The 23142-nt window shown below is 42.6% G+C and overlaps 1 protein-coding gene across 13 annotated transcripts in view; it reads right to left on the bottom strand.

The window, feature by feature from the left end:
• Window positions 1-5370: 5370 nt before the first annotated feature.
• The window catches only part of LOC146856305 (ultra-long-chain fatty acid omega-hydroxylase-like), a 200101-nt gene continuing 182329 nt past the window's right edge, over window positions 5371-23142 (bottom strand). For all 13 annotated transcript variants that reach the window (XM_085654407.1, XM_085654411.1, XM_085654404.1 and 10 more), the window contains exons 9-13: window positions 19892-20021; window positions 15389-15522; window positions 14657-14721; window positions 10696-10778; window positions 5371-10160 (exon numbers count right to left, since the gene is read on the bottom strand). In XM_085654407.1, the coding sequence (XP_085510533.1) occupies window positions 9989-10160; window positions 10696-10778; window positions 14657-14721; window positions 15389-15522; window positions 19892-20021 (584 nt within the window). In that variant the 3' untranslated portion in view covers window positions 5371-9988. The remainder of the gene's footprint in view (window positions 10161-10695; window positions 10779-14656; window positions 14722-15388; window positions 15523-19891; window positions 20022-23142) is intronic.

Raw genomic sequence — 23142 nt, 5'->3', positions numbered from 1 at the left:
AGAAAACCCTCATATGAGTACACAGGTCGGTGGCGGTGTATCTTGATTCTCCGCCTTCGTGTACTGTCACAGCATCATTCATTGGGTTTCTTTTTTTGTTAGGATGCTGTCCTCCACCTGGAGGTAGACCAGCTGATATTACAGTAGCGTCCAGATATCAAAAATGGAGAGGGATGTGCAAAGTGCTCATGAGTGGTGAGGTTAAAATTCACTACTTCACTCTAAAAAATGCAGAAAAATTTTAATGAAAATGCGAGTGAAGTGAGAAATTAAAATAAGAGTGATGTTATGATAGACAGAGTTAATAGTCTATTACATCAGTGAATAAGAACTGTGAATGAGGTCAACATGTTTCAGCCTTCTCGTGTATTCTTGAGGCTTTCGTCAGGACCAGAAAGTGAAAAGGGGGCTGTTGCGCCGCCTTTTTTGTGATTAGGTGATCACAATTATATTAATTCCTTTAATGAGTTATTGGCTCTGTAATAAAAAAAAATTTTTTTTATTGTAATTATACCCTCTTTACAGCATCAATGATACCATGACCATTTGTCTTATATAATTGATGGGGCTGTAACAGTAATTGTCTTACAATCATTGTGCTTCCAATTGAGCACTTCAACTAGGAAAATTACGCGCTAAAAACAACTGAGCAGTCAAGGAGAGATTGGCTTGTGGGCTACAAGAAGAGAATAGTCATGAAAGTAGTCGGAGATTCTAACTATGATTGTTCTGGTGTGGTCACATAGAGTATTCGACTATTAATTTTAACAAACAATTAGACAGTCCGTAAGAGTCTCAATTTTCAAGACGGTAGAGTATGTTTTACGTAAGTAATGGAGAGCGTACAATTAACCCATGGACATAACTAACTACCAATTGAAATGTTCGCCGATTCTTAAGGGTCAATCTTCCTAAGTTAGTATAAGTATAATAATTATCTTTTTTACCTTGCCCAATGTCTTGTATGAGCTTCCTCGGGACCTCAGAGATCAAGAAACCTGTTCCTGTAAGGTTAAATGTTATTTAGTTAGATGCTCTTACCGCGTTAGTCTTCTGCCTCGTGGTAGTGAGTAGCAAGGGCTTACCGGTTCTTCATCACGCACTGCTTGTGCTGACTCTGATCGCCGTGTCCCGGTTAACGCGGGGCCGCGTATCGGTCGTTTTTACCTGTTTGGGTTTAGAAACTGAGGAGAGACTCTTATTCCTGCATCTGGTTGGCAGAGCGGTTGGCAAAGGTCTTCGATGTTTAGGAAAGAAGACTCAGGTGCACGATATACATTGGCAAAGGTCATGTTAAAGAGAATTAATTAAATGACTTAAGAAATAGCGGGACACGGCGATCAGAGTCAGCACAAGCAGTGCGTGATGAAGAACCGGTAAGCCCTTGCTACTCACTACCACGAGGCAGAAGACTAACGCGGTAAGAGCATCTAACTAAATAACATTTAACCTTACAGGAACAGGTTTCTTGATCTCTGAGGTCCCGAGGAAGCTCATACAAGACATTGGGCAAGGTAAAAAAGATAATTATTATACTTATACTAACTTAGGAAGATTGACCCTTAAGAATCGGCGAACATTTCAATTGGTAGTTAGTTATGTCCATGGGTTAATTGTACGCTCTCCATTACTTACGTAAAACATACTCTACCGTCTTGAAAATTGAGACTCTTACGGACTGTCTAATTGTTTGTTAAAATTAATAGTCGAATACTCTATGTGACCACACCAGAACAATCATAGTTAGAATCTCCGACTACTTTCATGACTATTCTCTTCTTGTAGCCCACAAGCCAATCTCTCCTTGACTGCTCAGTTGTTTTTAGCGCGTAATTTTCCTAGTTGAAGTGCTCAATTGGAAGCACAATGATTGTAAGACAATTACTGTTACAGCCCCATCAATTATATAAGACAAATGGTCATGGTATCATTGATGCTGTAAAGAGGGTATAATTACAATAAAAATTTTTTTTTTTTATTACAGAGCCAATAACTCATTAAAGGAATTAATATAATTGTGATCACCTAATCACAAAAAAGGCGGCGCAACAGCCCCCTTTTCACTTTCTGGTCCTGACGAAAGCCTCAAGAATACACGAGAAGGCTGAAACATGTTGACCTCATTCACAGTTCTTATTCACTGATGTAATAGACTATTAACTCTGTCTATCATAACATCACTCTTATTTTAATTTCTCACTTCACTCGCATTTTCATTAAAATTTTTCTGCATTTTTTAGAGTGAAGTAGTGAATTTTAACCTCACCACTCATGAGCACTTTGCACATCCCTCTCCATTTTTGATATCTGGACGCTACTGTAATATCAGCTGGTCTACCTCCAGGTGGAGGACAGCATCCTAACAAAAAAAGAAACCCAATGAATGATGCTGTGACAGTACACGAAGGCGGAGAATCAAGATACACCGCCACCGACCTGTGTACTCATATGAGGGTTTTCTTACACAGACTCCAAAGATATCAGACCCTGATAGCACAGGACAAGTGATCCATTCTCCCAAACTTGATTTTTTCATTTTACAACATCATCAATGGGCAAAAGCCTATTGGGGACTGCAGTGCTATAAGTGGAATGAAAACGGTGGGGGCACTAAAAGGTGCTTGGCCCAAGTAATTACCAACATAGTTTAAAACATGTGAACTGCAATCCTGTGGTTACACAACAGCTGCCTGACCAGCTTTTAGGTGCTTCTTTGTGACTTTTCAGCATTTGGATCCATACATATCACACCGCAAACATGCCTAATACAAGCCAGACTTGTTGGCTCTATGAGTGCTTTTTAACAGTTTGATGTGAATGAGAAACAACAATGATCTGATGTAAATAATGAGCTTTGTTATTTACAAATGGTACATATGTGACCATCACTATGTGCGCACTGGAAAGAGGCCAAGGATTGGATGAGCATGCGTTCTGAACATTCTTATGGTCCACTGTCTCACACAGCCTCCGCTTCAGAGCTCTCAATTTTTCCCTATATGAACACTGTCCCAGAACTCAAGTGGACACCTAGATGCGACTCCTCTCACCTGTACCAGACAAGCATTGGAAAACGCATTAGCTCTTCCTCGTCGAGCCGAGACACCTTGGCTTTGCTAATACTTAGTAATATCAATTCCAATTATAGTACAAAGTTGAACTTAAGCAAAAGTAGTTTACAAATGTTAACATATTCAGTCTTTGCGTATGTCAAATATGCAGTGTATTAAAACGACTGGCAAAGGCAATAATTCCTGAAGACATGACCTTTTGGCTTGGTCAATGCTTTTATGAATGTTACTTATAAATCTTGCGGTATCATCTTTTACTTTCAAAAATAAATGAATGATTTCTCAGCAAAGGATGCCTTGTACATTGTTTGCATTTGATTCACATTCTTTTTGGCCCTGTTTTTTTTTTTGCTTGGATGTAAAAATGTTTGTGCAAAAAGGACTAAAGCTAAATCAATATGCTCTGTTTGCTTTTGTGCAGGCAGCAAAATGGTCCAAAAGTGAATTTTCTCAATTTTTGCAGTAGTGCAAATGTTGTGCCCTTGGTCTTTCTTTACCCACTTCTCTTTTCATAACTTAGCACACGCATGCGCACAGCTACCTGCACGCGCGAGCACACGCCAATAATTAATGGGGGCTCTGCAGGCGGGGAGATGGCAGCCAGGAAATTTCGCTTGTCCGCCCCCTCATCCCTCCGCAGTGCACTCTAGGGTGGGCGCATGAGAGGGCTGATGCGCCACTCGGAAGTGTGCGGCGTTGAGTAGATTGATGTATGCCGCAGGAAGCTCCAACAGGCCGGCTAGGTTCTGCAGCCTTGCAGCTTCTGCACCAGTGGTTACTACCAAGTTTCTGGAAGCGCCTCCAATTAATTAACCAGCTCTGCTGCTGTTACAAATCTAGGTACACCGGGAGTTGGTCGGTCATTAATTTTGGGGAGACTAGTTGTTCCAGCCTGAGTCACCCGGGGTAACGGCCTGTACTAAATGTGTTCACACCAGGCTTGAAGAGGAATTGTAACGACCACCCAAGCATGGCCAGAAGAGCCTGAAACGAGGTGTCTCCCGAGAAAACACTCCCTTTAAATCTCTGCAGCAAACCGTGAACTACTAAAATATCCTGGTCTTGGAATACCAATAAGTAAAAATACAAGCATTGGCCGCGCGTGCAAGACGCTATATGTGGTGGGGGAGGGGGAGAAGCGGGAGCGATGTGCGCGCGCGCGGCCAAAGCTTGGAAAACAAGCATTGGCCGTGCGACGCGGGCGGAAAGAGTGAAAGCTCCAGATGGCGCCTCGGGCTGAAAGCTGCCGGCTGCGCGCGTGTACGCTCACGTGAACGCAAGCGCTAGGCCGTGTGGCAGCACTTTCAAAACCCGTACACTAAATGTCTCGGCCAGACCAGCGCATGCGCTGGATCAGGCGAGACCTAAAAATGCCTGGGGATCTGCAGCACAGTGAAGAAACAAATGAAGCTGATTGATAAGGAAAATGGGAGTCATTTGGATTAGTAATGCGAAGGCAAATTATTCAGAAAACCTAGAAAAAAATAGTTTGATTAACTAGAATAGTTTATAGCAGATTAACTGCCAGTAACAAGAATATGTGACACGCTGGGTAAGAGGCAGGGGGATCGAAGACTGAGGCAGCTGCACTCCGATGGAGGGAACTCTGAACTGTGTTGTTTTATGGTGTGAATGTGACTTGTGCACAATTGTCATGGCATTCTAAAGTGGCTAAGTGGGCAGCACAAATCACTTTCCCTACCTTAGAACATAGGAGCCACAGAATATGAAAGTCAGATAATATCTCCCTGTTACACAACAGATAAATATACACAAACTTGTAAACTTTACAAGGTAATGAGTCTTTAAATCTCACAGTTTGCAGACAAATTAAACCCTGTAATGCGTCTTTTGGTTTTAAACCTAGGATTGTGAAGTTTTGATAGTAGTGGCTCCTTGTTATATTCTGGTATGCTGCGGCCTGAAGTCCTGCACACACCTGCGATGTGTCCCAATGTCACGTGTGGAACATTTAGTCCTGTCTTTTTGGTACACAGTACTTCCAATGCAGACCTTATTTAAGCTCTTATAGCAGCACAGGTAAAGCTACTGCTCAAACAATGCTCTTAGTTAAAAACACAAGGGGCAGATGTCGGTGTCAGGCGTGATAAAGGACCCCTTGGTGGCCATGAACCCTAAAAGATACAGCTTTTTAAAATATTTGATGAAAAGATGTACCATTACAAACTATTTGTCTTCTCCGTGAAGCCTGATTTTAGATTTTTATTTAACCTTGCAAATCCAGGATTGTCGCTGCGTGATACACAAAAACACAAGTAAGGTACATATACACAGTTGCCATTTTATATACATGTTTATTAATTTTTAGGGAAATACAATACTTTCTCTAATAGTCTGGCAATGTATATTTATCCCATATCGTTATTTGTGTTTTATCTACTTTGTCATGGGTCCAGAGAGAGTGCCTTTGCTTTACTTCTTTAAGCGATACTCCTGGCAGAGGTTGTTGTGAGGCCTGTGTCAAAAATTCATTCGAGGCCTCTGTGTGCGCTTTGTTCTAAATATAACAATAATGTAACCTCTTGAGGTCGGGAGGGTGGAGAGAAGCATGGCACCTGTACAATCAGGGGCCATCTAGTGGTAAGCCATGTTAACTGCAACATCAATCATAATGGTTAAGACTTGCTTTAGAAATCTAGTTATAGATGCAGCAGGAACAAAGGGCCCTGGAAAGCATGGGGCTGGTGTATAATGTCCCCTGTGTCCTACCCTGGCGGTTCATGAGGGCGGCATCTCTCTTCTTCTGGGTATGTGTACAGTGCTTAATTTGAGCAGGTGGTTGCACGTGATTCCCACCGGCAATTATTTCTGGGGACCAGTACAAACCCTTCGTTATCAGATTTTGACCCACAGCAAGAGAGTACAAGCATTGGCATAGCCAATAGGTCTCGCTTTTGGGACCTTACAAATATTTAGTTATGCAGCACAATATCCTTGGTGCAACAACATCAACTGTTGCATTGCTAAACACTTAGAAGGTCCCAAAAGCGAGACCTATTGGCTATGCCAATGCTTGTTTTCTATTTCTTTAATTCTTGAACTAATCGCTGCACCCATGCTTTAGCTTAAGATGTTTAAAGCTAAAGCACGGGTGCCGCCATTGTAACAAAAGTAAATAAATAGAAGAAAAAAATGTCCGGCCCCTATTTTTTCCTATTTGTTTTATTTTGTTACAATCACGGCACCTCGGCTCTAGCTTTGAACATCTTAAGCTGAAGCGCACTTCACTGTTGGAGCAATCGCAAAACGGAGCCATTGTTTTACCGAGGGCTCTGCTGACAGAAGGCTGAGGAGATCTATCGACCCTTATGAGGCAGCCCCCTCTGAGATGGGATTGTTTGATCTCATTGTAAGTGTAGAACTGCATGTTTATTGTGCTTTAACGGGAACGGCATACTGGCAGCCCCTTATCATCGCAGAACCACAGGCTGGAATAGCAAACTAACACCTGCAATGTGACGTCAAGGTCCCAAAAGCGAGACCTATTGGTTATGCCAATTCTTGTTTACTTTGTTGATCTGTGTGATCGAAATAAAGTATTTTGACAATGAGTAGTCCCCACCACTAGAGCACCAACCACCCAAGGCAACTCTATGATTAGGACTGTGTGGCCAAAGTGTTTAGCGCTTTGTTTTCCCCATAGAACTAAAACCACATTCACTTCCCTCACAATGCCTCCAAAATAGATGAAGCAAATTTTTTAAAGATGCCAAGATTCAAAGATAAGAATGCAGATTTTTTGAAAATGATTAGTTTTGCAGATTGTGTAAAGTGCTCAGGGCTTCGTTGACTAAAAACACATTTAATTTCATGACAATTGCCCCAACATAGATAAACTTGTATTTAAAAAAAAAAAATTAAGATTTAAAATAAAAATGCAGGTGAAAACGAGGAGTTTCGCAATTGCTCCACCAAGCAGCACTCTGCTATAATAGCAGATACAACTATTGGCTTTGTCAATGGTTGTTAGTTGCATAAGATAAATAAGCAACAACTATGGTTTTGTTGCATATAATAATGAAAAATGCTCAGTTCTGAAATGATGAGTCTGTGAAAGAACTAAAACGATTCTCTTCGAAGATACATCAAAGACAGTGAAGGGTGCCATTGCTGCAGAGTTAAGATTTTTTTTTCCACCCTGATGGGGAGGACAAATATGCTGAGCCCGATAGGTACACGTCTTAACAGCTGTTTTTATATATATGTAATGTATTATTCTGAGCTCATGATTCATGAATGCTATATGCTTTAAGCTGCGCAGTTAGCTTTCTGGAGTGGGCTAAATCAATGTACTACGCTAGGCAAGTTTAACATTACAGTACGGTTGCGCTTAACGAACCCAGCAAAGACGAGGATTGCGTTATTTATTTCCTTTCAGTAGCTTTCATCTGTATGGTTGCATATATTTGCATGCGATTCCATAGCAGCCATTTAATGTGCTGACTCAGTGATCCTTCAACACAGTTAATAAGGCTAAACGCAACCAGACACGCATCTTCCCGGTGTTAGAGGAGAAAAATTTAATGAACAGCTCTGGTATACTCAGCAGAAATTTGAATATGTTGTTCGTTGCGGGGATAAAGTAACCTAAGCTGGCAGTTATGAGAAAAAAATGATTACTGAACCTGAGAAATTGTCATATAAACCAATATTTTATTTGCTGCGTGGAGTCTCAAAGAGCAAAGCTGTTTTCGTTAAAAAGTGGTAAAACTGCAAGACCTAAAACAATGAGCTGGCGGTTTGTGTCCCCTCTGTCCTAAATCACATTTGCTGCTGTCGAGGTCGGAATGCTTGGGGCGTGAGCACTTCATTTGATGCCGTTGCCCAGCAGCTTTCAGAGAACGAAACAAACCAGCCAACATACCGAAGAAGAGGAAGCCGGTCAGCTCAAGTATAGATAGACTCGCCTTGCCGCTGCCCACCACACCCCGGAAGTGACCTCAGAAGTCCAAGGAGCCTGTGAGCTAACTTGTCTCACCAAGGTAACTCACGTGGGGAGGAAAAGTGCCGGGGAAGGAGAGATGTATGTTGGGCTGGGTATTTGCACTGCTGAGCCCCCGCCAGATCACCTTTCGAGCAGTGCGCAACAGAGGCAGATATATTTGATGCCATTGCCCAACAGATTAAAGAGAATTTAGTTGTTAAGTATTGAGTGGTGGATTTTCGGTTGCAGCTAGGAGGGGACAAACCTCCACGGAACCGCTGAGGTTTGAAACTGTGTATTTTAATGCTTTCGTTCCTGCCACTACCCTCCCCATGTAGCACAGGTTTGCTCCTGCCATGTGGAACAACAAGTGTATCCCTGTAATGGATACAACAGATGTCACCAAGGTTGCTTCAAAAGGCTAACAGTGTTGGGTGGCGGGGTGCGTTGTTGACTACATTATGCGATTTAGTTGATGAGCAATCTCTGTCTCAGCCTCCCTGAAGTCCTGCCTTTAAAGTTGGGTTTCCCTATTGTGGTGCGCAGACCCAAAGATAAGATCTGCCAGAGGTGGGAGCCCGGGGCTGCGTGCGGGCTGAGGAGGTAAGGCGCGGAGATGGGAAAAGTGCTGGTCAGAGAGGGAAGTGAAGAGGGTGGGGGAGCGGGCAGAAAATGAAGTGCGAGGAAAATAGATTAGCAGTAAAACATGAAAAGGAAATAATAGACGTAAGGAAAAATAAAATATTAAGATAGAAAGAGGTGTAGAGAAAATGAACAGTGTAAATGCTAAAGAGAGAAGGTGACAGACAACAGGCGTAATAAACAAGATAAAAGGAGAACCGGAGAGAAAACGCGAATGGTGTGTGTGCGCGAAAGTCATCGCGATCACTCATAAAGCGAAAGTGATCGCGATGACGCGCTAAAGCACGCTAGGGATGCGCGCGCAGCAGTGGGGGGAGGGGCATGGTGCTGAAGGCTGGCGCAGGAAAGGCAGATGGCTGGGCGAGAAGGGCGGGGGGAATGCGAGGAGCAGCTGTGCGTGTGCACGCCATCGTGCACTGAAGCTTGTAGCCAGCACAAAAATGTGGGTAGCACTTTCAAAACCCACCTACTAAATGTCTCGCCAGAACAGCGCATGCGCTGGGTCAGGCGAGACCTAAAAACACTAAAGGAAGAAGAAAAAAAAATCGAAAAACAGCTACAAAGGAGAAAGCAGTAATGGGAAAGAGCCTGTACGAGTGAATAAAAGGGCAAGGAATATGGGGTGGTGGAGGAAAGGTGCCGGGGGTAAAATAAAGACTTTGCAGCTTTGGCATTCATCAATTCCGATATTTGTCAGCACCAGCTGTGGGATTCTGAGAAAAAGCTTTGGGCACCGGCACTTTCTATTTTACAAATTAAGCACTGAGTGTGATATCTGTTACTCATGCATGTTTCCCACCGCCTCCCACCTTAGATGCTTAACGTCTCCCAACAAACTCTTACAAATGTTTTACCAAGTGTGTTGGTGGAGATATGATGAGCACTGCTTGTTGCCTGGCACAAGCCCCACAACCCCCACACGTGTAGGATCTACTGGGAAGAAATTCATATCAAAAAGCAAAAACCTGAGAATTTACATGTACTGTGGGTGTTGGTCCTGGAGGGCCAGAGGACTATACCGGGCCACCTGCAATAGCCAGATTGCTGTGCAGCCTTGTCAATGGAGGGTTAGGTTAGACTTCTCATCTGAATGCAAATGTCAAGAGGATAGAGACAGCGAGAGAAGCTGGGCTTTGAGGAGCAGAGGGGAGGGGTTGTAGCAGCAAATATTCTTCGTTGTCATCTCAGATACATCAGAGGTCTAGGGTGAGTAGAGGTTTGCTGGAAACAATGATCTGAATATATCTCAGTTTAATCATATTTGTCCTTCAATAGCTCACTGGATGATTTTCAGAAGGCACTACAAGGAGAGCGTTGTAGATCTTCAAGGTCAGGTCCTGAGGGCTTCCAGCTTAAGCCAGAGTCCATCCTCCGCCCGCAGGATCAGCTCTGGCTTCCGCCGCACTGTCTTGCTGTCATCTGGCATCACCTTGAACCTCAGCAGAGTAAGCGCCAGCACTATCTTCATCTCTGACATGGCAAAGTTCTGCCCGATGCAGTTCCTTTGGAAATCCAGAGGAAAAACAAAACAATTTTAGGAAAATGCCCAGGTGCTTCATGTGACTTTACTCTAGGCTCCATGAAGCACACATCCCTGCAGAATCTCTTACACTCCGAATCATCCACAAATGCCAGTGTACTCCGCAACTCCTGTCACAAGGTAATAAAGCCTTCATTTCTCAAGAATCATGGATGATCACATTCTACTCCATACAAAAATGTATGAACCTTACATTTTTCGAGAATTTTACAAGCCAAAGTAGCTCTTTTGGAATGTTATTGGGATTCAAACACTCAACAACGTTTAATACCCTACGCAAAGTTACTCAAAAAATCAAAACGACTCCATCTCCAAAGAATTCATATCAAAATATTCTTGATTCTCAAATCTGAAATTCACAAATTGAGTATTCTGCACAGTTAGGCAAGTCTGTCTCCAAACACATCCAACCACCTCAGTCTAATTAAGTTTGAAGATTTGCCCACAGATATGATCAAAGTAGAGACTATCATTACTTTCAGAATCAGGATATTCACCTTGGCCCGGAGGAGAAAGGAATAAATGCGTGAGGTGATCGGTCCTTAGAATTCTCAGGATTGAAGCGGTGTGGGTTGTAAACCTGGTAAGAAGACAGATTTCATTTAAGTATTGTTGAGGCAAACATAAAGTCGTTTATTACAACATAAAATATCTGAAGTAATGAAGAGGAAAACAAAATAAAAAGACGACCAAGAGTGAAGTACTGATAGAGACAGACTAGACCAAGCAGTGGGACCACTGAGCCTCTGTGAACCCCACTCAGGGTGTCCACGACTGCTTAGAAGATTAAATAATAATGGATTTATAAAGTATATATAAATAACTGTGATGGAATCGGAAATTGGAGGCTAAAAATTAAGTTTATATCCTCAGATGACTTTCTGGTAGTAGCACAAGTACAGCAAACAAAACAATGTATTGATGAGGGGCAGCCTCAACTGAATTTAGAAAAGCTCCAACCTTCCAAATAAAATTACTATTTCAATGTATTATATTTGTGGACTAGATAATATATTTAATCAAGAAATGCTCGTTTTTTAATTTTTCCCTATATGTTTGAAGTTCAAATTGTCGAATTTGCTTATTTCCGGCTTCCAGTAATGACTCAGCGGAGTTCTCCGATTCCCGCAATGATTAAGTGGGGGTCCACAGAAGTCAACAATTTAATATTGTTTTAGTCTAGAAAACGCAGTGGTATGTTTTTATTGTTTAGGGACCTCTTTTGAGAAGTTTGCACTAGATTTGTTTTTTTTAAAGCTATTGGATGTGATTTACTGTAGGGTCTATGTTCACCATTGTGTGGGCCTGACTTTTCCAGTGATGTGACAGCTGTGTACTGCTCACCTCTGTCAACCTGTTATGCCTGATTTACAAACCAGAGAGGAGAAGAAAAGGCTCAAGCTGAGGTCCACAATTAGAGTTTGGTGGTACTTCCCAACAAAGTTTGGCAGTACTTCCTGTCTGGCCGCTAGTGGATGAGTCAGGTACACATAGAATACGCACATTCTGAGTTTGGTGACATTCTCCATTTGGGACATTACTGGCTAAGTCTGGACTACAATCCATGCAGTAAAACTGGACTCTTACTGTAGGCCTTACCACCCCAGATATTTCACCAGCATAAAAACTGGTGACATTTTCAGGTGGGAAACGGGTGAAAAATGGAAAGATCCCATGCGAATCAGGAGTAGTAATTATGATAAATGCACCCTCTGGGGTAACGTGGAATATGCGGTAATTCTGCCTCTGACAATTAAAAATACCCACGGTACTAGTAACTTCAAGTGTCGAAATCAGAACCTGTCATTCTTCCTTCTAAAAGACTGACTGGCCGCATGTGACAATAGATCAGGTTTGTACAAAAGAGTCCAGAGAAGGCCTGGTCCAATCCAGAGATTCACAATAACCACTGACTGTGTACATACGATTCGTGCAAATTAGCAGTATATAAATATATAAACTGTGGGTATCCTGAATAGCTAACAGTTTATAACCAGTGCACAGACTTGGATGCGGGGCGCACTGTTCACAATCAAATTTTTGTTGTTGTTTATCACAATATAACACACTCTACTATTTACTTCATGTTGATACTTGCATTTATTCAATCTGTATTTTTTAGTACTTCTATTAGTACTTTTTTATTATGTTAGGTACCATAAAGTTAGTAGCACATAATTGTTCCAGACAACAACTTTATGTCATAGATTCCTTAGATACATAACTTAACATAAATGAAAAATCAAAGCGTTTTACACAAGACACTATATTTGGATCATGTTCATTTTCATGCCCAAATTAACACTGCATCCAAGTCTGTGCACTTGTTATAAACTGTTAGTTCATGTAAACGTGTGTCGACAGCACACGCAGCGGTGCAGCACTACTTGGTTAATTTGTATAAATTCATATTTTAAAACGAGTAGGCGGAGTATTAGGAGTCCACCCCCAAACCATAACACTGTATCCTGAATACCTACCACGAGTCAGGCTCATTTAAACATTACATAGGACTCTCCCACGCCGGGGTGACCCAGAAGTGGTCATGATGGCTAGTGGATGACGACATAATCCATTTGAGAAAAACATGCGAGATAATGACAATATTTGGTTCAATAAGAAGACAATAAAAATATTTGTACCAAATTTCTCTCTCTCTTAGAGTTGCACTACGGAGTGCAATATGAATGCCTCTCGCTATACTACTAATGCAAAACAAGCTACCCTAGGAGTTAACTTTTTACTTATCGTCTATATATTCTTGCCCTCTACTTACAGCGCACTAGCCAAAGACATATTGACCTTAATGTGTACCATTTCAGGGGCATATTATCAAGGATGGCGTTAAAATTATCGCCGGTTTAGCGGCAGAAAATTGCCGCTAAAGCAGCGATAATGGGCACGATAATATGCCCTTGAGAATTCCAATAGAAGCCCATGTTCTCACCAGAACAGGGGCTTCTATTGAAATTCACAAGGGCATATTATCAAGCCCATTATCGCCGCTTTAGCTGCAGTTTTCTGCTGCTAAACCGGCGGTAATTTTTAACGCCGTCCTTGATAATATGCCCCTCAGTTTCTTATGTATACCATGCTGCTAACTGTGGCAGGTCTGATTTGCACTACATAGAACAACAACAACAAAAAATTGTGTTTTGTACTGGTTGGTCTCTTTTGCCTAGTCTTTGGCTCTTTTGTACAGGTTGGTTTGTTTTGTCTAGTCTTTGGCTCTTTTGTACAGGTTGGTCTGTTTTGCCTAGTCTTTGGCTGTTTTGTGCAGGTTGGTCTCTTTTGCCTAGTCTTTGGCTGTTTTGTGCAGGTTTGTCTCTTTTTCCTAGTCTTTGGCTGTTTTGTAGAGGCTGGTCTGTTTTGCCTAGTCTTTGGCTGTTTTGTACAGGCTGGTCTCTTTTGCCTAGTCTTTGGCTGTTTTGTGCAGGTTGGCCTCTTTTTCCTAGTCTTTGACTGGTTTGTACGGGTTGGTCTGTTTTGCCTAGTCTTTGGCTGTTTTGTGCAGGTTGGTCTCTTTTGCCTAGTCTTTGGCTGTTTTGTGCAGGTTGGTCTGTTTTGCCTAGTCTTTGGCTGTTTTGTACATGCTGTTCTCTTTTGCCTAGTCTTTGGCTGTTTTGTGCAGGTTGGTCTGTTTTGCCTAGTCTTTGGCTGGTTTGTGCCGGTTGGTCTGTTTTGCCTTGTCTTTGGCTGTTTTGTGCAGGGTGGTCTGTTTCGCCTAGTCTTTGGCTGTTTTGCCTAGTCTTTGGCTGTTTTGTACTGGTTGCTCTGTTTTGCCTAGTCTTTGGCTGTTTTGTACAGGCTGGTCTCTTTTGCCTAGTCCTTGGCTGTTTTGTGCAGGTTGGTCTGTTTTGCCTAGTCTTTTGCTGTTTTGTACATGCTGTTCTCTTTTGCCTAGTCTTTGGCTGTTTTGTGCAGGTTGGTCTGTTTTGCCTAGTCTTTGGCTGTTGTGTACAGGTTGGTGTGCTTTGCCTAGCCTTTGGCAGTGTCCCACTCAATCAGAACTACAACTGTTGAGTCCACATCGTCCCAACAGCTGCTGCTTGAATTATGAATTCTCTCTGGCCCTCGGCCTGGTCATGGGTACGCTCCTGAGTTGCGGAAGTGCCCATTGTTGACTTTTAAAGTCTTGGAATAGGAACTAGGACTATGAAGAGAGAACATAGGTGCCCCATATATTTGCATCCCCTATGAGTGGCGATATCTCAGAGGGGAGGGGGCCACAGGAGTTGGGGTGAGATGATAAACCTGCCGCTCACTCTAGGCCCTTCAATGAGGTTTTCTGCTCATCTCACTAGGGCAAAAGTACCCAATACACTGTACAGTATGAAACTATAAGAACCTGTTCTTTGATTGGCAATAAAATGTTAATGTTTCAACAAGGGAAGAATTCCTTTTTGCGTTAAAGGGCCGTGGTGATGCTATGTTGAAACACTGAAATGTAATTCATACCTCGGGGTCTGGCCAGACGGCAGGGTTATGGTGAGTTCCGTAGATACTGATCAAGCAAGTGATTCCTGAAAGAACATAAAAGATGGACTAAGACCATGAGCACAAGAAGAGGCCAAGAATTTGAACCACTGGTAATTCCATATACAAATCAAATTCTCCATAGCATTCAATGCAGTGCCTTAACAAAACGTGAGGCCCCCCTTACAAAGTACAGGGAGCCCCCACCTCCCTTAATCACCATATCTCACGTTTGCTGAGGGCCTCCCTCCCCCGAGCTCAGGGGTCCCCTCACACCATGGGGACTGTAGGGGCTTATGCTACGCCACTAATTCAATGTGAGCCTTCAATATCCCTGTGCTTGTGAAGAGCACACATGGTCATGTATGTGAATTTCTCTCAGAGTCATATGTAGAGTGGAGCAATATACACCATCTATGGCCATATGTTTAGGAGGGAAGGTAGCATTCACCATGTCATGTATATACTGATTCCCACCATATGCCTTGTGTGCAGGACAGCAGGTGACAACCAGCAAGTGCCTCTTGTAAGGAAGGACTGCTTCGGAGACCATAACCAAGGCCGGTAGGTTTTGCATGCCACTTTCTTAAAGAGCTACCAAACATTTGGCAATTTCATATCTGATAATGTTTGCAAGAGCAATCCTGCACAGACATGTTAGCTGTGCCTTTGCTAAGCATTTGATTGGACAGTCCAATATCATAATAATAATACCTTTGGGAATGACCCTTCCGTCAGGCAATTTGATGTCCTCAGTGCAGCGCCGAGACACCGCGGTGACAGCAGGATGCAGGCGCAGGCTCTCTTTAATGCACATTGTGGTGAAGGGCAGCTGGGACAAGTCATCCCTAAAGAAAGCAATCAGAGAGGTTCAAAAACAGATCCACAAGAGAGCAAAGGAGCAAGTTCTAGAAATGTGCTGTAGAAGAAACTCCATCTGGGATGGACTACCCTGAACACCTTCCATGTGCTTCTGCTCTGTGGCAATTACCTCTGATTCCTAGTCTTCTGCACTCATCGCTTTCCACACAGAAATGATGACACACCGCCCAGTCACCCAAGCGATATTGATCAGTATTATCTTACCTATATCGTTTAGGTCAACCTTTACACAATCTCTTTGAACATTCTTTAAACCACATTGAGTCTTACTAACTTTCATGAACCAGATGTTCAAAAAAAAATTCTATCTAGATCATGTCTGCTTAACTCCTTCTCCTCGACCTCATCACACATATAGCAAGGTCAAATGAATGGAACCCATCGCACATGGAACATAGCACTACCATAAGACTCGAGAGGGACCCAGTATGTTAGGTGACGGGAGTTTTAGTATAGCTAAAAAACCGTGAAACCGTGCAATGGTAAAGCTTTAAAGCCATCTTAATTAATTAATTGCTTAATTAAAAAGGATTGCATTGCAGATGTCCTGCCTCTAACAATAGGACCAATCTAAAAAAACACAAGCAGCTTCAAGCAATCAAGCTAATCACACAATTCATTGTGTGAGGCATCACAAAACAGAAAATAAGCCATTTCACTGCAAATGAGCAGCTTCATACTGGAGTTCAATCCGTGCTAAATTTAGAAAATCATAAGTGCCAGGGCTCTCGTCCGTGGGATATTGCAGCCTGCACCACCCATTGCCCCTGCCAGCGCTGCCAATGACAGTACCAACAAAACTACTAACCATCACACTCCTACAACTGTGACAATTCAGACTATTCCAGGCCCAACAATTATGAGATTGGCTTGGGCGGTTTTTATGAATCATTTTTGATGTACATTGAATATATAAATAGCTGTTGTTGTGTCCCTCTCTAAATTGCACAAGCAGCGCCACCACGTGGCAGACTGTCATAAGTGCCAGTGTTGACAATTATGTGCTGGTGCCGAGCACCGGAAACCACAGGCTCAAATTGAGCACTGAGTTCAATAGGGCAATTCTAAATCCACTTTTTCAAATGCAGATAAATCCACCAAATGCTGGGCAACAATCATGTAAGGGAGGTGGAAGTGGAGGTAGAAAACGCTTTTGACATGGGTTCGAATTAGAGATTTGGTCACCTGTTTTCACCTATAATGTTGTGTAAAGGTGCAACTGCTTGAGAACTGCTCAGAAACCTCATTGCACAGGTGACAAACATTGGTTACATTTAATTTAGCAAATGTACTACCCTCTATGACAATAATGTGTTTATTTTTAAAACTATGGCTGTGATACTCTGATGCATCTGAGCAATTCTAATTTTCTTTGCTGCATTAAGAAGCTGCTGATATGTGAATTGTCTAAAAGTTACAAATCCTATCTTGGCCTATAAAGTATGTATGCAGACAGAAACTTTCACTTCCAGAGCTGACTGATTCATGTCCAAAACTTCTAAGGATCACTCATGAAAGATTCACAATATGTATTTTTTTAAATTTAAATCCAAGAATAATTCTGCAGTGCATTTCATCAAAGCACTTCAAGTAGATAAAGATTTCATAGAAATTTGAAGGACGTTATTTCTGAATGCAGAAACTGGGTGAAAGACGAGAGTTTTTGATAGTGAGAGCGAGTCCTAAGGAAAGAGGAGGAATAGTTTGTGGGTCCTTTGGAAACTAACCTTGCAAATGTCTGCAATTCGCAATTTTTGATTTAAAAAGGATGAACATGAGAGGGATGGAAATGAGAGCGTTATAAAAGTATTTCAGATTATCTTTTCTTTGATTTATAGGTCCCATTTAGAGCTAGGCCTTTTCACGAGTGACCAAATAAACTCACTGAGACCTTCATTACGAGGAGTGGACTTGCTCCCGCTCCAACACAGCATCTACATCCTGTGTTACCAATCCCGGGGTCATCAGTATCACGGGGTAATGGTATCACTGGGGAATCATAAATTGACCCCTGTAGGACCCAATGGAATGGAATTATAATATAGGAATCGGTGCTACAACATCAATTTGTGTAGGTGAGCCCGTAGTTTCCCTACTTATTCTGGACAAAGTCCTTTAGGCTTGACCTGAAGGTTATGCCCCTGGAAAATGATGATGTATTACCAAATATGGTATTATTACAAGAGCTGTATCACGTTCTGGATGAAAACTCATGCGCCACACAAAAATGGTATTAACAGGCCACTTGGAATGAGATCCCGCATCATCACATTAGGAAATAAAAAGTTAGTCAGTCAGTTATGCAGTGATTTATAAAACAATACACAGTGCCTGGTTTAGAGTTTCAAAGATGAGGCTTGGGGAATGTGAATGAGATTATGGAGTTCATTGGGCGCCAGTGTGTGCTTCTTGTCTATGCAGCTTCTACAGCATATACACTAAATGTTCACACGAGCACAGGGTTTTCCGATCAGTAGCTCGGGGGCAAGCGATAGCTCTCTAGCTCCCTGGCGGCTGCTCGTGGAAGGGTTGCACAGCCTAGTAGGTCATAGAGAGGGTCCGGGCACACTGAAGGAAGCCATGAGGCTCATTTTCAGACCCTTAGGGTTGTAGTCAGCCAAACCAATAGCTGGTCTCCACAGTAACCTATGAACACGCTGCGACAACCTGTGGCAGTGCAACGCCCAGCAACAGGCCCACCTGCCTCCGCTCACAGTCTATGAAAGCTGCTTTGAGACTGGTCAGGTTGAGGCCCAGCTAGATCAGTCACACTGTGAGAATGAACACGCGGCCATGAAAGAAGCACAGAAGGAGCAAGGGTAGAGTCACTTTAGTGCAGGGATGCAAAGGAGTGGATTATCGATTAAATTATGTGGGGAACTCAGAATCGGAATCTTAATAGACTTGGTTATTTGATGTTGTGCGAAATGTGCTTTTGTGTAATTACGTGAAATTTCAATGAATTACACAAAATTATGCAAAATATGAATCTGTCATTTAGTGATGTACTTTTGCGTGAAATTCACCCTCATGTAAATTTTTAACACAAGTGCATGTTTTGCACTAAAAGAAAAACACAATTGGTGCAAACAATAGAGGCTCATGTTCTGGTTGCTTGCGTTGTTCCTGTGCTATAAATTTGCTGTGAATGGTGGCGTAATTACACCACGTAGTGATGGCATAATTTCAGGACCTTCATCAACAAGCGTAACATAAAATTCTCGAAATTATACCGAAGTAATTAAAATTTTACCTGGGCCGAGTCATAGTGCACCAATGAAAATATTCGTGACTAGCTAAGGGTGATATTTATTGATCAGAAGTAACTTCCGTCATGGAAAAGATTGGACCCCTTTGCACGAGAAGCTTGGATTAGGATGCTACTCAACGACTGTTTATTATAGTACGCTAAATTACATATTGAGGCAGGTGGCACTGGTTCAAAAATTGTTTACATATATCTTTTTATTCTTATTAACCATCTCATCTTAGTAGAAGGTGTAAAGAAAATAACACCCGGATGTTTTTAACAATGCCTTATTTGCACCACCATGTCGTTTTTGATTGGATGAAAATGTGAATGCAGCTGCATTAGTAGTTTGCTAGTGACTAGAGGTTACAAAGAGGGCATCTGGTGTTATATTTATTGCTTCCTCATTTCTGTCTGTATTTATCCATAATTAGTTTTTGTCACTTTATTGGCATTTATATAAAAATGAAGTTGCAACTTGTATATTAAATAAGCACTCACACTGTCCCTAAGATGTTAGTGTATTAGGTAGCCACGTATAATAACAATGAAAATATTAGCATTGCAATGCTAACATATCCGCGCAGATGTCAAGGTTTGTTCGGAAATCATTTTTAACTGTCGCGATTACAGATATTTGTGCAGGTGTCTTGATTGACAGCGTGTAGGGAGTCAAAGGAAGTCCTAACTTCAGTTTTTCCATTATAAAACAATTAGTGCATACAGGGAAACACACGGTTGTCCATCTATATCTCTATAACAAGAGATCTGTAGCAAGAGATCTTGATGTAGTTCTTCATTCACTAGCTCAGCATTATCGTGACACGAAGAGAACGCACTGAGAATACATCTAATTTGTTGATAACTAAAAGTCTGTATCTCTCATCTATAGTCATGCAACTAACAGTCTCCACTCTGTTGAGAAGAACTTAAATTTACTCAGTGCAGAAAGCAAAATCAAAATATATATTTAATGACAATATTATTTAGCGATCGCCCATATCCACACCCAGACTATTACAATGCGTGAGATCCATCGATGCACTTCTGATTCAGAAACAAATCGTAACAGGTCCATCACTTACCAGTAGAGCTCCTCTGGCTCCTTCCCGGACATTAATTCCCTGATCTCCTCTCTGCATTTGTCCTGGAACTCTGGGTGTTGAGCCAGGTTGTAGAGTATCCAGGAGAGCCCACTGGCTGTGGTGTCATGACCTGTAAGACAAGAGGGGCGGTTCTTTAGTCGTTGCCTTATGCTCAGGCCACGCTACTGCACACCTTGCAGGCACGATAGCTCTCTGTACAAAGACTCAAATGACTGCACCATGGAATCAGGAACAAAGGCCCACTGCCTCAATTACAAAAAATATACCAAGAATGCAATCTCGAGCACTCCAACGATGACCAACAGTGCACTCCTTTGTGAAATGTCTTATTGTGTACTTTATTTGTAAGTCAAGGTCAGCGACAACACATGTTTCTTGCAATTTTCACCACACACTAGCCAACATTTGCTTTGTCTCTGAACATTTGTATCCCAGTTGAATTCATCAGGGCTGGTTACACGTATTTTTCATATCCTGCATTTCAAAAGTGTAATCCATAGTGTAAACAATATTCGTAGTGGTGAATCAATCAGAGAAATGTAAAAAGTCAAGCTCCAAATCTCTTATATTACAAGAAAGATATGCTGATTCTGACCTGAACTTACGAATAAAGAACAGGGGAAGATATTTTGGAAAGGGTGGACTGTTGTTGATCATTGCTGGAGTGCTCGAGATTGCATTCTTTATTTATGGACATTGTCCTTTTGAAAGACAAACTGGTGGCTTTTCGTCATCTTTTGAGCACCCAGTAGATTTGCCCCTCCCTGTCTCTCGCAAGCCAGTTCCCAGTTAATGATGGTTGAACAGTAGCTTGTCCCGACCCTCTTTCTGAACCATCTATAAGACGCAGGGTGGGTCCTCCAGGGGAGCAAGACCTAGACACCCTTAATGGCTGTCCCCCCAAGGCCAGATGCTCTAGATCTACCTCCTGATTGTACCCCGTATGTGGTAGTTTTAGTAAACATGCCCCCAATTGCTTCAGATGCCACGAAAGGGTTTCAGGAATTAAGAAAGAAGGTATCGCATTGGATGTCTAGCAGAGTAGGGGTAGAGGCTCGTATCCACACTCAGATTAGGATGGCCCATAGAGTGGGATGGGTGGGTCACACCAGGCGCGCAACACCCATTGGACTCAAAGGGCTTCAGCCCCCCCCCCCCCCCCCCCCGTCGTGTGTGGCAGCCGGGGCTGAGACAGCTTCCGGGCACACACACAGCCGCACCCGAGCACTTCACAGGTCTTTAAAAGACCATTTGCATGTTAATGAGGTCTCGCTGTTGTTTCCCCCCTTCTAAGAGCCCTTGCAGCTCCACTCTGCCTATTGCTTAAAGTTTCAGCCCCCCCCGAAATTTTTTCTTAGCCCCCCCCCCCGAAATGTGGCTCTAGTTGCGCCTCTGGGTCACACCCCAAAGTCTTGTAAAGGGCACTGTATAGTACTTAATTTTAATAACAGATGGGCTGCAGCAAGAATTCTGGCCTCCTACCAGGGCACCCTGGACCATGGGGTAAGCCTGTGTCTACTGGGATGATTCTTTTACAGAGCAGGGAGGGACCTGATGAAGAGTATCCCTCTGCGTCTCGAGCTCCTAACCCCCCCTCAAAAGTTTTATCAGGGGTCTTACACTCACCCTGTTCTTCCAGGTCAAGCTCTGTATACTAACCTCCAGGTCAGGACGTCACAGAGTGGCCCGATGTCTCCTGCTGGGGACTTTGTTTGCTCTTTTTACTGCTGTCAATAGATTTGAGCTGTTTGGAGGGAGTGGACTGGATAATCGAGATGTGGGCTCTGTGATCCCAAATGAAGTAGCCAGTAAAGAAGGCGATGTATTAGAAAGGGAGCAGGGAGAGCACCTGAGGATTTTTTCCTGGAATTTAGTGGGCTGGATGCTAAGAAAACAGACCCCAACTGGTTGGATTTAATTAAATCCTTCCATGTCCTGGCTTTTCAGCAAACCTGGTCCCTCAGTGGTTCCACCTTCCTATCTAATTCTTCTAATTTTTTCTGGCCTGCACTACCTTCTTCCTCTGGGCGTGCATTTTGATCTCCGTAGCTTTAATGTGTGTGGCCACTAAAGTAGAAACAAACAGTGCATGCGTAGGGGCGGCTTTATTAATGTTCCAAGACAACCAATTGATGTTAACAGTAAATGTTTACAATCTGCATGGTAACCGTTTTCATGCGGATATTCTTTCTAATCTAGAAGCAACCGTTGGGAAATTCAAGAATTCCCCAAAAGTTAGCGATATCAGTATAACTGCTGAAGTCTTAATAGTGGTATTGGGACTTGAACATTCTCCCCTGTCCTGGACCTCGTTTCTTATTTCAAGACCCTATGGTGGAGGACACTTCTCCACTCTAACTTTGAATACTCCGCACAGGGGGAGCAGTTGAACAACTTGATTCATTCGCAGACCTTGTTTATCCCCAGTGTTCAGGCAGTCCCCACTTATGTCAGGAGAGGCGTTGAATCCGTTGTGGACCATTTTTTAATTTCCATGTTGCCACTTTCTGTTGTGGTGGATTGCTCTGTTAAATGGGAAGCGTGGAGTGAACATAAAGCTTTAGCACTAATTCTTTCTCAACAGAGCTATCGCTTTACTGAGTTAAAGGCAGCTCAAGAACCGTTGGCTGTCTCAGATTAAGGGAGGCGGATTAGGTGGGCGAAAATTGTCCCCGATGATTTTTCCAGATTACTTTTTAAGAAATTCAGTCTAGAGCTGCCGAATTTTCTTAACCTCGACTTATGCTTCAAAGATGTTCTTATAGCTTTCTCGAATCTCTGTACAGGTGTCAAATCAGCCCTATTGGTGGCGGGTCCATGACGCTGTGCCTCTAACCATTCATGGTGGTTTAATAATGATTGTTCTAAGGCTCAAGGGCCCTAAAGTCAGCACTTAAGTTGCGGCCAAGAGATGGGGTTGAGATACAATACCCAAGAACTTTACAAACAGTGGTTTTGAAAGATAGAAAGGAGTCCCTTAAGAGTGACATTTGGGATGAGCTGGTGCAAGCTAGCAAAAGTAACAACACAGTGGCATTTTTGAAAATCCTAAATCATCCCTTTCTGGCAGCGGGTTCTTTATAAGGCCTGGCACCGGTTATACCGGAAACTCATTGGTACACTCATTTCTTGTCAATTTACTTCCTAGAGGACAGCCAGGGCCTGTCGGCATCTAACTGTAGTTCAGAGGAGGTGAGTTCTTCCGGTCATTCATTTTCCATTCCAGAAGT

This window comes from Triturus cristatus, chromosome 4_1 (genome assembly GCF_964204655.1).
Source record: "Triturus cristatus chromosome 4_1, aTriCri1.1, whole genome shotgun sequence".
In the NCBI taxonomy this organism is placed as follows: domain Eukaryota; kingdom Metazoa; phylum Chordata; class Amphibia; order Caudata; family Salamandridae; genus Triturus; species Triturus cristatus.
This window is presented reverse-complemented; position numbering and strand designations above follow the sequence as displayed.